The 13,997-nt window shown below is 43.6% G+C and overlaps 1 protein-coding gene across 3 annotated transcripts in view; it reads right to left on the bottom strand.

Annotated features, from left to right (window-relative positions):
- Positions 1–11,714, bottom strand: part of LOC139685587 (cytosolic carboxypeptidase 1-like) — a 230,970-nt gene extending 219,256 nt beyond the window's left edge. For all 3 annotated transcript variants that reach the window (XM_071582526.1, XM_071582527.1, XM_071582529.1), the window contains exon 1: positions 11,193–11,714. In XM_071582526.1, coding sequence (XP_071438627.1) covers positions 11,193–11,319 — 127 coding nt within the window. In that variant the 5' untranslated portion in view covers positions 11,320–11,714. The remainder of the gene's footprint in view (positions 1–11,192) is intronic.
- Positions 11,715–13,997: the final 2,283 nt, after the last annotated feature.

Here is a 13,997-nt window from a genome sequence, read left to right on the forward strand (position 1 = left end):
GACCTTTCGTCGCCATTCCCTATCGGCGAATCCGGGAACCCTACGAAGAGCGAAGGCGCCACGGAAGCCACGTGCAAAACGGAAGAAAAGAGACAAACGAAGAGTTGGACAAGGAAGAAAGGCGGATATGGAGGCGGATGAGAGGAGAAGGGACGCTGCAGGGCGGGGGAGCGACTGGAGGAGGACCCTCGGATGCCGAGCGGAGGAAGGCGCACGTGACGAAGAGGATGAAGAGAAGCGACAATGGCACCAAGGGAAGAGGCGATTCGAGGAGGGATGTGTTCGTGGTGAGGCACCCGAGCGATCACGCGTTGGAGTGGTGCATGCCCGTAAGAGGCGCGCCACGAGAGGGGCGCCGGAGGAGGGAAAAGGGGAAGGAGTGGAGTGGAGAAGAGGGAAAGGAAATGTGGGGCACGATGAGGAAGGAAAGAGCTGACCGGATGGTCCGGAGATAACGCTACGAGAAACAGAATAGGTTTCTTAAAGGGCAGATAATCCAAGCGCATGGAGATGGGAGGGAGGCACCAGGCGGCGATCTTATGTTTGACAAGGGGGCAACGGGAAAGCAAAAGAAACAGGTGATAGGGACCGATGCCTCGTTTCGAGAGCGGCGAGGCCTCTTTCGCGCGCATCGAGGGGAGGGTGGACCGCCCCACGTCAAGGGGGGTGGCGGGGGTAAACAAGAACGCCCCCGTCCTCAGTCCACGAGGACCACAACTTCGGGAGCGTATTCGAGATTAGACGTCGCTGAAAATCAAGGTCCTTGGATCACTCATCATCGGGCACCGCAGTGCCAGAGTGGCCAGGGCATGAACTCTTTAATCATACATCCAACTACATCCAATCGATGAGAAGGCAGTAAAATGGAGCTCGATGGACTCCGCGACTCTCGGAAGCGGGACCACTCACTCGCGCTACGAGAGCACTCTTTGGCGCGGGAAAGATTCGCGAGGGGGCCGCCCCTCCATCGCGATGTGCCTGATTTAGTTCCTAAAAGGCACCGATGACACGAGTATAGGTAAACAAGCGGATGTTTGCGCGCGGAAGGGTTTCATCTCTGACAGCCAGCCAACTCGCCCCCCCCCCCGGCCCTGCCTGCCTCTCCGAGGGGGGGGGGGCGGCCGCTGACCGTCGATCACGACTCCCGATTCCTCGTGTCACCGCTCACGAGTGACAGGAGCGAGCAGGAGGGGAGGGGAGGGGTGGCCCACGTCCAAGAAAGCGGTAGTCACGGAGGTGCACACCGCGCAATGGAGTGGGGGGGTGCCTGGCAATGGGCCCAATGGACAGAGAGTGGGAGGGATTACGAGCACTCTTTCCGGGGGACCCCCCCCGCAAGGGCGCCACGAGATGGCAAAAGCCGCACCCGAGGCGATCGTCAACCCCAGGGGGGCGCGCTCCTCTCGGATACATCGTAGTACACGCTTCCGAGGTCGTCATCTGTTTCCTACAGCGCAGCCTCCGTCTCTCGGAGAACATTCGTACCATTCCCTCTTCAACGACGATCCCACGAGGCGGCGGCCCGCGAGTAGGCACGACTAAGGCCGTGGGCCGCGGTCGACTACTCGCATCGTTCGCCCGCGTCGAACCACTCGCCGACCGAGAGAGAGAAACTCCCTCCCTCCCTGGAGAGAGGAAGGGAATCGTCTCTATTCTCAACCCAACTCATTCGCTCTCTTCTGAGGGCACATATCTAGAGATATAAGTGCAACCTATTAGCATTACCAGGGAGGTCACATCAGCAAAGCATTATTCAGCAAATGCATTTACACTGACATTCGGAAACATTACGATGGATACATAATCCTGCAGTGTGTAGACTGAAGGATTTCCTTTGCCCAGCATCCATACTGCGTAAAATTCTCCGATGTTCTGAAAATGGTTGAATCTGATCATGGTGCGCTGTATGACGCACAGCACGTGCTGATACTTCAAGAAATTTAGTGGTTAAATGTGATTTCCTTTTAGAAAAATCTTTCCATATGATGCCTATGAACAAATCGAGTGTTATTTAGTTGAATGCTAGTCATCAAAAAGTATTTCCTGGGAGAGATAAAGTATTTCTGTATCGTTCAACACCCAAGTGGCAGTTGAGTTACTTATACACGCAAATACGTACGCATACCTGTTCTATAAGTTCTCCAATCCATTCCCACCACGCCTCTGACTGATGCACCAAATTCATGTTTATGAACTTGAGTGAAAGTGTCATTCTGTAACAGAGGAGGTAAACTAATGGTATGAATGGTCCTTCAAGTGTGTGACAATGACTAGTGAAGGAAAGAGCGTATAAAACTGGTAACACTTTGACAGCAAAACACACTAACCTCATGTGTTTTTTTGCCAAAATCCTTTCTTTCCACATGGCCGCATTGGAATCTCATCAAATTATGTAGTGCTCGTTACAGTATTGCTTGCCCTACTTTGTCTGTTTTTAAAATTCCCATAGTTTAATAAATGCGTACGCCACTGTGGATAATTACGTTTGCATGGATGCGTTCATTTTGCACGTGGTTTAGTTCTCTTTTATGGGCGGTGACCTAACCCCCCCCCCCCGCCACACGCCCTTGCGGTGGCTTGCGGGGTAATATGTAGATGTAGTCGATCACACAAAATTTCTCCATAATAATGCCGATGCAAATGTGTTGCTCAAAAACCTCCCAGGTCACAGAGGACAGTTATTGCCTAATGTGTTATGGGTGTCATGCATCCGAGACACTTCACGAAGATATTATAAGACTCCTTCAGTATGATATCGTGATTTTTCAATAGCAGACAAAATACGCCCGTTTCCGTCGAATGCGAATGAAAGAGTCCTTCTGGATTGATTGTTTCGTTCATCAATATCTCTTGGCGTTTTCTAAAGGATCGGATAGATTGCAATGCCATCCTTTCCAGAGGGCTTCTAAGTGTGCCCGCGTGTAAATTGCAAGCACTTGGAAATCGCCTCATAATACCCAGCACATCCTTACTATTCTAAAGTCAAACAGCGAGCAAAACATGCTGTTTTAACTTAACTAGACCATGCACATGAAACATTCCGAAAAATAAATGTGCACTTCCTAGACTTCATGTCGTCAGGATGGGCGAATAATCCACACGAATGATGCGATTTCACCAAAGTGTATCGGATTGCATGTATTTCTGGAATGGCATGAAATTATATACATGGAATTCACAGAATGCATTTGAAGCGTTTTAATACACTGGCGCCATCGGGTTAATTTCAAGGCGGCAGTTCCAAAACTCTAAATGCAAGAGCCTGTAATTTCATAACAACAATTACTACCATCACCGAATTTCAACGCCCCAATCAACTAGTCAAAACCATTCCCGAATGACCGCATTAGAATGTCATAAAAGAGTGTAGTGCTCTTAACAGTATTGCTTGATCTGCTTTTTCCGTATTTAAGTTTCCCTTCCAACCCTCGTCCCTCTCCGCGGGGGGGACCCTACCACTACCTGCGGCGTTTGGGTCACATTCCCTACCTTTGTCCTTGGGGAGGAGAGCGTTTTGTGTTGAATGTTCATGTGGTGGTGGAAATACGCCTTCTTACTTTTCATATTCTGGCCTGCACGTTTCATGCTGCATCCTGGGGTGCAATAGTTTGTTAGTTTATAGTTTACGTATTTGTATGCGTGAGGGATGAAGGGATTTTTGCATGAGAGTGTGCACTGCTGTGGGCATACTTTTGCGCGTATGTGTTGTTTTTGCATGTGGCTTTGTTCCTTTTTACGGGTGGTGTCCTAACACCCCCCGCCACACGCCTTTGCGACGGCTTGCGGGGTATTATGTAGATGTACTGCGATCAATTTACATCAGTGGTAAGCTTTCAATACACTTCCAACCGATTACTGATTGGATATTTCTCGAATTGATCAGTGTAGGCCCGTGATACCAGTGAACACGTTTTTACGCTCTCGGTCGGCAAATGTCCGATGCGAAAAGTGAAGAGGACGCTTAACTACGCGAATGGTGAAACTGAAAAAAGTGAGCAATGGAGACTTACCCAATGCTGTGCGAAGCGTGTGGCCATCATGCTCTTCTCGTGTGCGCGTTCTCGAGAGGCACAAAAGATTTTTAAGGGGCAGAGAGGGAATCCGCGAAAGATTGAGATAACGCACATCACTATACTGTGAAAAAAATTCAAAATCACAACACACTATACGTAAACTAAAGCAGAAGATTTGAGTGTTTCTCTAGTTGCTGAAATTTTGAATATAGACAGAGAAGGTTTTAACAGGTGAGAGAGACACGAAGAAAGTTTGTGCCAAAATGATGTACAACAATGTGCAATCGAACCATTGTATGATGTGCGAGGAATGTCCGCGGGTACTCGCCCGAGTGTTTCTGAATATTGACTAACACGCGTTCAAATGCCTGTGTAAACGAATATTTCTGCATGCATGGGGGAAAACCCCCGTCACGTGACCTCGCCACGCTGCCATCGGAACATTACGTAGACGCAGATGAAGAGGACTAGTAGGGTAGTTATCATATTTCCCATCGAGAAAGGAATATCGCCGATAATTCGAATTAAAGCCTATTGAGTGTTTATAGCCTTTGCGGGATGCGGATTGACACTCATCTTGAAGATTACTGTGGACACGCCTCAGGAACAGAGTCGTCCAAGAAGTGTAAACGGGACGAAACTAATGGACACTGAGAGCGGGAGTGAGACACTTCATTTGGAGAGAAGGATTCGGGGTTTTTACAGTGGGACAGGATTAAGGCGACTTCCACTGAGCGACGTATCATAAAACAGACGACAGGAGGAAGTACATTTCAAATAAATTTAATGGAAATATTACCAACGCCTTATTACATTAGGAGTAGCACCATACCTCCTACGTCCAATATAGTACATCGTACAAATAGTAATTGAAAATTTGGGATTCGGGATGGCGCGGGGACTATAGTGGCTGCCTCCCACTCTACGGGCCCGGGTTCGAATTTTGCCCTGAGGTGTGCGCGAAATGTCCGTCGGTTAAGAGCGCGAATGATCGCAGAGAGTACTGGCATTGACAGGACCAACAGAAGAGTCGAGCGTCTGCGTGCGAAGATCTACACTAACGGCATAGCGACGATTCCCCAACCCCCTAAGGGTCCCAACTTGGCACTTGTTTCCTATTCCCAAAAAAGGGAAATCCTCCTCCCTCAAAGGACACCACCATGGGACCCTAAGTGCCGTCAAAGAAGCTTGCACGCTTACCAATAAGAACCTTAGTAAAGCCACCTACCAGGGAACCTTCGAGTTGCGGAAATACCGCTAGGAAAAAAAGTGTCGACACTCAAGGGATGTACTTGTTAGAATTTATTTTTCCCGATATTTTTTTTTACAATCTATGCAGGCTAATGCCGACGCTGGGTTTCTCTGCACCCTCCCTCCATTCCCGTCCACCCCTAATGGTGCAAATGACCTCAGCTGTCGTTTAGCGTCCCAATGATCAGCAAAATATTCATTATTAAATTCGTTAGCCTAACGTTTAGTAAATTGTTTTATTCGATCTCTCAAGTAATTTGTACTCGATGATACTATTGTCCTCGCCGTACCAAACTGCGCTCCATATCGAGCCATTGCTTAGCATCCCCACTCAAAGCACATGTCATCAACTTCCCCCTCCTTTGTGCTAATGTACATTTAAAATATATAATTTTCCTTCCATGGAGTGGGAAAGTGGAAATTCGCACCGGTTTGGGGATGAGAATCGTAATAAAAGCGCATTACATCAAATTTATTAAAGTCGCGGAAGGTTATACACACCGATCGAAAAGAAGGAAGCCGAATATGGTATTTAATCAGGGATACTCGGAGAGCGTTGATACTAAATAAAATCCAGATTCTATAACTTTAGACATATCATCAACAAATACTGGGTGAAAAAAGCACTTCTGTTAACAAGATAATGCAGACCAGCACTGAAGTAAGCACGGAGAAGCTGCCACAGTGGAAGAGATCTCGTACGCAATCACTATTATTTGAATACGTACGAAAATCGCTATAATTCGGATATATTGATTATGACCTCCTACATACCGTAGTAATTAAATTTTCCGCATTCTTATAAAAAGGAAAAAGCTCGATGAGAGTATCCGCAAATTCGCCTTTTTAGAATGCATTTTTTGAATCCAACTTCACGGAAAAACCTTCTTTTCCTTACGAGAATTCAACAAACATGAATTAAGATTTGAGTGAGATACGACCAGACAAATGACTAACTCGTTTTCTTATTTGACAATACACGGTTTTTCTTCCGCCTAGGGCCTTCAGGGGGGGCCTTAATCCTTGAGAAAGGATATAATCTCTCCCCCAAACCCTAGTGCGACCAATTATTTCTTCCCATATCTTTCCGACAGAGAAACTCTCCGCCTTTGCCGACCACTCCCTCCAACCACCGATCCACTCTCCACCGTCCCATGCTCAAGATACTCACGTACGACTTCCTCAACCGTTTCCTCCACTCAATCTCCGCCTCCACTCCAATCATCTCGGCCACAATAGACGCCTCTACACCTCAATCCTTTACTCTGAAGCTCTCCCCTCCGCCAACACTTATCCCATCGCCCCACACCACATAGTCAAACCACTTAATCTGAACCTCTCTCACTTCATCCTAACCCACAACTCTTTCTCCTACCACAAAAATATTACCTACAGATAAAAGACTGTCCGATGGATTCAGCCCCTCATAGGCAAACCTTCGCCATTGAGACTCCTTAAAGGTAACTTCTTACCCATCGCACATAATACGCTCTTTTCCCTACTCACTCTCCACCCGTGGTCAATGTATCTCTAATTACTCAAACTCCCTGGAGGCATTCTTCCTCGATCTACATAACGCTCTCCTCCGCCGCGGTTACCCTGGCTGAGTTCCTTTTCAATGAAACGTTTATTCGGCACTTTTCCACGGGCAATCTTTCCCAATACACCAACTCGCAAAAACTCTTCATTTGTACAATTATATATTTCCCATGAATGCAGTCCCTCAGACATATTATCAAACACCTCTTCCCCATCTTGACTGACCAAAAAACAACGGCAAATATATTATGAAAATGCCCCCCAATTACTTTTAAACGACCCACCAATTTATCGGACACATTAAAATCCACCAAGCCTTCATCGTAATCCTCTGCCATCCGCAAATTCATTGCGAAAGCCTTGCAATACATCCCTGAAATGCAAAACATGTCTCATATTCAATACTCCTTGCCTCCCCTCTCAACTTACCATTCCTCTCCCATCCCGCTACACTCCCTCATGCACATCCCATTGGCAATATAATCTCCCAACGTGACCGCATACACCGTCCCTCCTTCTCCATTTGGCTGTTCACTACACCCCTCCGCATCAACAAACACTTCCCCTTTCCGAACCTTTATCCACAATAGCCTCTCTAACAGTGCCCAAACTTGCCCAATTCATCGATTGTGTATAATGTGCATATTTTTGCCTTCCTTCCCCTTCAGACATTTATCAACCCGAAGGTCGGTTTAGTGGGTGATGGTATGGTTCACCCAGGACTAAGCCCGAAGGACATGTGAAACTCGCGCATCAGGGTATTAAGGGGGGCCAGTTCCTTTCCCTGTACTGGTTATAGTTTCCCTGGAAGTTCTGGTACCCGAAAAATCACAGAGCCCGGGCGTTGACGTCGAGGGTGCTCATGGACAGGCCCAGGTTTCAAACCCTACGGCCCTACGGTCAACATTACTATATTAAAATTACATGACACACATGAAAACCAACCGCCTGACGATTCCAAGAGGCCAATCTAAAGAAGATTCGTTCGATTTCAGACGAGTAAACATTCAATCCTGGTCCTAGAGAGACGCCCGAGAAGAACGGCATACGGGTCTGATCATTTAAATTAACGGCCTTTACTCGAGGAAACCACGCTCTTACTCTGTGGGCCACTGAAAGAGCTGCGGAAACCAGCCCTAATAATTAATAAAATTAAATGCCTCATTGCGGATACCAATACTAAGTAACCGCGAGTGACTGGATCATTCCGCCCTAGTTTTTTGCAGTAGTCTACATGGTGAGAATAGGCTTTCGATGGACAATTGCACAGCACACAACTGCTCTACTAGCATTAACTACCTTAGCACAAAACATCCTTAGATCCAATACTATCTGTTGCAATAGTCCAAATGTTCAAACGCGAATGCTTTCCACCGCCCATCCAAAATGCCTACAATCTACCCCTCCCTCCACCACTCTCTCCAGCATCCCAGTCCCTCTGAATACAACTCCCGCATCTTCTTCTCTGCAAAGTCCTCCGCCCAACAGCCATCTCTCTTCCCCACCCCCCGTGGATGGAACTCCATCGTTTGCTCGTCTCTCCCTGCATCTTTCTTCACCAATCTTCTCCACTTTTAGTGATTTCTTTACTTGTTCACTGAAAGTGCCCCTGTTATCGAATTACACCTCTTGGCAAATACTTCTTCACGTAATTCAATTATTCTTTCATTATCCCCACCACTCTCCCTCACCGAAAGCAATTTCTAAATATGTATACTGCTCTCCCTCATCTAGTTTATGCCCTTTAGCACGCCAATTCTTCCTCAGAATTCTTGTGGAATCTGGAAAGTTAGTATTCGCTCATTCATGCCTAGTGCGGACGACTTCCATCCAGTGATGCTTGAGGGACGCAGCGATAGCTGAGGCGGATGCTGAGGGGTGTGGCACCCAGAATAGATGGAGGGGCAGAGCTTGTAGTTAAGTTGATGGAGGTGCACGAGGGAGTACCATGGAATGGGAGAGAATTGATACGCTTCCATCTACAAATCCACAACATTGCCCTTTCGATAGACCAAAATGCGAAACATGTCCCATCTCCGCCCCTCCTTACCTCCCCTCTCAAACCAATCGATTCTCTCTCATCCCTGGGCTCTTGCACCCTTGAGTTGATGCTCTTAAAACAAATGGAAGGATTTGCCAATCACCAAATTGAGTAAATTAATCATATTTGTAATTTTTCTTCCGTGGATTTGCAGAGAAAGATGAATTTCTGGATTGTGCAAAGTAGAATTCAAATCTGGTCACCATTATGGCAGTCTCCCACCAGAGGGGGGTTTTGGAAGGACACCACCCACTACGGTCCAAAGCCTCAACCATCAAGACAAGACACCACCCGACACCAAGCACACACCAACAAACCCTTCTGCAACTCTGCATACTTTCAGCCTCCCTTCATGCTGACCAATGTTCCCAATCTTAAGTTCCAGTAAGTAATGGTTTATTGTGATGGAAAAATTAGACATGACTACCTAATTATTTCCTAAGATGTTAGAGATGATGGTTAAATAAATCAGAGAACAATACATATAAAAGGAAATGATAATCTGCTCACAATGATGCCATAAAAATTGGCACTTGGCCAATTCTCCCTCAGATTCCAAAAGGAATGTGCCAAGTTAGTCTTCCCTCATGGTAAGCAAGACTTCCACCCAGCGATGCCAGGGACAGCATCTTGACTCCTCACTTCCCTCGCCTGGGTCTCACATATGGCATTGATCTTTATCTCAAAGGACATAATTATGAATGGGTGCACTCGTTGCTAGGAATCACTTCTGAGGGTGCGCTGGCTACCATTTAATTTATCTATTCCTGTTTGAACTTCTGATAACCCAAATTCATGAGAATTCGGTAATATTAGAAAAAGAAAATTTCCTGCAATTCTTCTGCTGATGGTGATATCCCTTAACGAGGAGAAGATATTTTACTCCTAATTTAACTTAACTCTATCCCATTTTTTTAGGAATGTTAGTCTATCTTTCTTTGGCACTGGTCAGATTAATGCCTTAGCCTTCTTTTTGCCTCGTGACCTCCCACTCTCTTTCTCATGCACTGATGCACCATTCACTTGGTGCGTGATGCTTTCTACCACAAACATTCGCAAGTTGAATCATGCCGATGGATTGATGCCACATAACTACATGACGGATGTTCTGAGTTAAGTTTAGGGTATGAAATGAAGCCGGCGATTAGATCTCAAAAAGATCTCTCTGTGCTACAACATCGGGGGAGGATGGAGAGGGGTGAGGATCTGAGCGACACGAACTTCAACACAAATGATATAAGTAGTGGATTTCAATTACGAGTATGCCTTTGCCATGGCATACAAGTGGGCATATCAATGCTTTCTATGCTTGATAGCTACCATCCCTTAAAAAGAAAGAAATAGTCCAGTTATATTTGTCCTAAAACTGTGACTTTCAAATTTCATTCCCTGTATAAATGGTGAGGCTGAGGCAAGAAATATAATGCCAAAATCGTGTGATAAATGAAGAACACTGACTCCATTTTTAGTTTCACACCATGTTATAAATCTGAGAAAAACCTGACATTGTTTTCATAATGGCAAGAAAAAACTACACTCCACGATACTGATTATTCTGATGGATTTCTACCAAGCTATGAGCTGTCTCATCCAATTTTGGCAAAGAGGTGCACTTATCATATCAGACAGGAAATGCACAGGGTGAAATTTTCAACAAGGAAACTAAACATTCATAAAATCTCATCAAAAGAACACTAATTTTAATGCAATGTCACAGAAGAAATTTCGCTGCTCTTAAGAATCGCTAAATTTCACCACAATCAACTTCACGGTGGAGTTCAATAACCACGTCCTCCTCAATGGATGAAAACATGTTTACTCCACTTTTACCAGTTTCCTTCAAGAATGTCTTTTTGAAAGCACCTCTCTTTATCCTGAAAAGATGTTATTCCATTAAAGATTCTTTTTTGAAGCCAAATCATGGGCATGAAGAATATGCCAGTACAAGTGGGGGTAATAAAACTGAATGATACTTATTGCTCGACGGATTACAGACCAAAACACTTACTGCTTCACTATGCACATTGAAATAATATAGCTTAATTTAATTCGTTTGAAGTTTTCCTTATGACCACAGGTTGTTTTACGCACCACAGGAAATATGCATTACTAGTTGTATAAAATCATTAAAAACTTGGTAAGGTAATGAAAATTCTTTTGACAAAATGCTACTTATAATCAAACGATTTACATGCAATCAAAATAAATATAATCTAATAATTCTAATGCATATAGAATCATATTTTACCTTTTTCTGTCAGAAATAGGGGACACATGTACACTAAACATCGTGGTCGCTTCGTTCAATCTTGTAATATAAAGATAATTGATTCAAAAACACACTGTACCTTGATTTAACGCCTGGTAGTTAAGTCTTGAAACGGCATGACGGAGGTTGTCCAGATTTTCGTTCGGTTTGGCAGCATAAAACTTGATTTTCTCAAAAACAAGGGCTGTTGACGCGTCTTCTGACATTGTGATATGATGTTTGGCTCTATGAATAATACGTCGTATGAATAACTATCGATTCTGTTACACATTCATATCAGACACGTATAATTCATTTCAGCACTGATATTTAATCTTCACCGTATTTGTGATTTCATACGTATATACTTTTCACTTCAAAGCGTAACCAAATATGATGTTTTCAAACCTAAGCAATTTCAAATCAGCTGTCACTTGAAAAAATTTAACTACGATTACACGTCAAAATACATATCAGTTAGTTCACCTGATGCACTCATAACTGATCCACACACGACAAAATTATACCTTCTGCTCTTTTTAGCGATCAGACCCACATCTAATAGTAACAGCTGTGTGTCACAGAAATGAAGAAAACAAACTCCCCGTCCAACACACTAAACTTCTTTTAAATAGGTTTTCACCACTTGGTACCTAAAACATCCAATGGGTGGCAGGCACGGATGGAAATTCTGAAAACTAGCATCGCAAGTGACAAAAGACAAACGATTTAAGACTTAAATAACTTAGAATAGAAGTTACGTCACGTTACTGGAATATTATGGTGCATACACTTCAAGTACTTTTCAAATTATAATGCCGTCGTGCGATCTGTAGCAGGCGGGAAGCCTGTGTCCGTGTTCATCATAAAACTCAAGTGGCTAGCTTATCTCTTTCTATGTATCGCATGAAAACCTTAGTACTGAACGACTTAAGAGTAAATATGACGAAAACTGTTGGCCTGATGAAAGGCTTGGATCTTTAACGATCACTCTATTACAGTGACCCAAGGTTTCTAACGCGTAGTTAGCACAAACTCAATAGAAAGTTCACATATTCTGTAATAATTACCAAACAGTTGGTGTCAACAGTTGTGCAACCGGACTAGTCCTATGTACCCTGAAAACCATTTCTATTTTGAAATTTAGACCTGGTTGATGTGCAATAAAGTTGAAAATAAACCATTTTTACCCAAAGTCCCAACCCACCATTATAAAGAAAATAGTTCTTCAATTCTTGAGCCAGAGCAGAAAATCTCAGAATACTGGAGCATTTTATGCCTACGTATTGGTGATGAGGACATTTGAGGCGTGTGTCTTAAAATTCAGTCACCTTAAGAGGAACTGGGCAGTGAACGTGCAGTTAATTCACTGAATTAAATATCAAGAAAGTTAATTGTCAGTCACATCTACTATACGGAGCTTGTATTCTTCATGAACGTTATTTCAAACATAAAATAACGTGTGCCTGCTTATTGGCTTCCATTGAGTTTAGAAGCTAGGATGTTTAAACAGGCATGTTTATTTCTTCTAAATTTAAAACTGATAAGATCTGCTCTCATTCGCAATATTATTGAATTCCAATAAATGATAATTCACATAATAGCTCATGGTTGGAGAAACCAATTATGAATCTTTCTAGAGACAAGTGACAGCTTTAACAGTTTAGTGGATAATAATAATTTTACAGAATCAGTTGATCAGAAGGCATTGATATTGATAAAGTTGGTTGGCTTTGTTTGTGCGGGTCAAATTCATTAAAATGGCCACATAACTAATGTGATGGAAGTAATGGGCTACCTCCACATAATTTTCCTGAGATGTAGCATCTCTTCAATGTCATCAGGTACTTGATCTTATTTCTTCAAGGAAAGTATTCCCAAGTTTATCAAGTCTCCCAATCAGGTCAATGAAGGGTGACTACTGGAATGGTACTGTAATCAAAGGTGGTGTATCAGAAGATAGCAAAAAAGTTGCCTCTGGATTAGCAGAAAGATGCACTACAATCAAGGTACATTAATGAAATAAGGGTCATAGTGCCTATCAAACTTAAAATCTTATGGAATGGCAATGTGAAGACTTGTATGACCAACCAAAGGATTTTATCAACTGGCACAAGGAAATAAGAGACATATTGCTGACTAGAATACAATAATTGGCATGCTCATGACTGAATGGTATATCTGGCCATACTATATAAGCCATTCTAATGCTTTGAAAACTGTTGAAATGGTGTGCATTTTCTCTGGAAGAGGGAAGTGTCTCTGGATGGAAGACAGGGCCACTGTAAACTGGTGGACGAGTCACTCTGGAAGTGAAGTGTGGCATCAATATGGTCCTATTTCCTAAAATTAATGACAAGAGAATGTTGGTACTCCACTTTTAAAATTTCTCACCCAATGAGTTTGTGTTAAGTCAAGTAGATTCACCAATAGAATATTAGGCAAGTACACAAAATCTGAACCACCCCTGGAACCTAAATCACTTTGGCAGAAACTGTATTGCTCCTGCAATTATCATATGACTGCCTGTTTCTCTGGTGATATGTGATGAATTGTGCAGCTCACTTTGTAATTGGGAATGCTTGGCCATTTCATTTTATGGCACACACAAATTAAAATGAAATATTCATGATGGCAGAATAGAGAAAGGAAGAAGGAGTGCCTATACATAGTATACACTAGAAACTAGCGATTATCAGGTTCTTGAAAATCTTTTGCTTTCATATAATGTAAACTGGGCAAATAAACAGCCTACTCGACTTTCTGCCTGCCTAGATAATGCAATTACCGATTATGTTCCTGAACTGTATAGTATAAGTGTCAGTGACTATCTCCTATCTGACCATCAAGCTTCACTTTTAATACTCAAATAACCCAAAATATATTCTCAAATAGAGGTAAAACC

Source organism: Hetaerina americana, unplaced genomic scaffold (assembly GCF_022747635.1).
Source record: "Hetaerina americana unplaced genomic scaffold, ioHetAmer1.1.p SCAF_118, whole genome shotgun sequence".
NCBI classification, from domain to species: domain Eukaryota; kingdom Metazoa; phylum Arthropoda; class Insecta; order Odonata; family Calopterygidae; genus Hetaerina; species Hetaerina americana.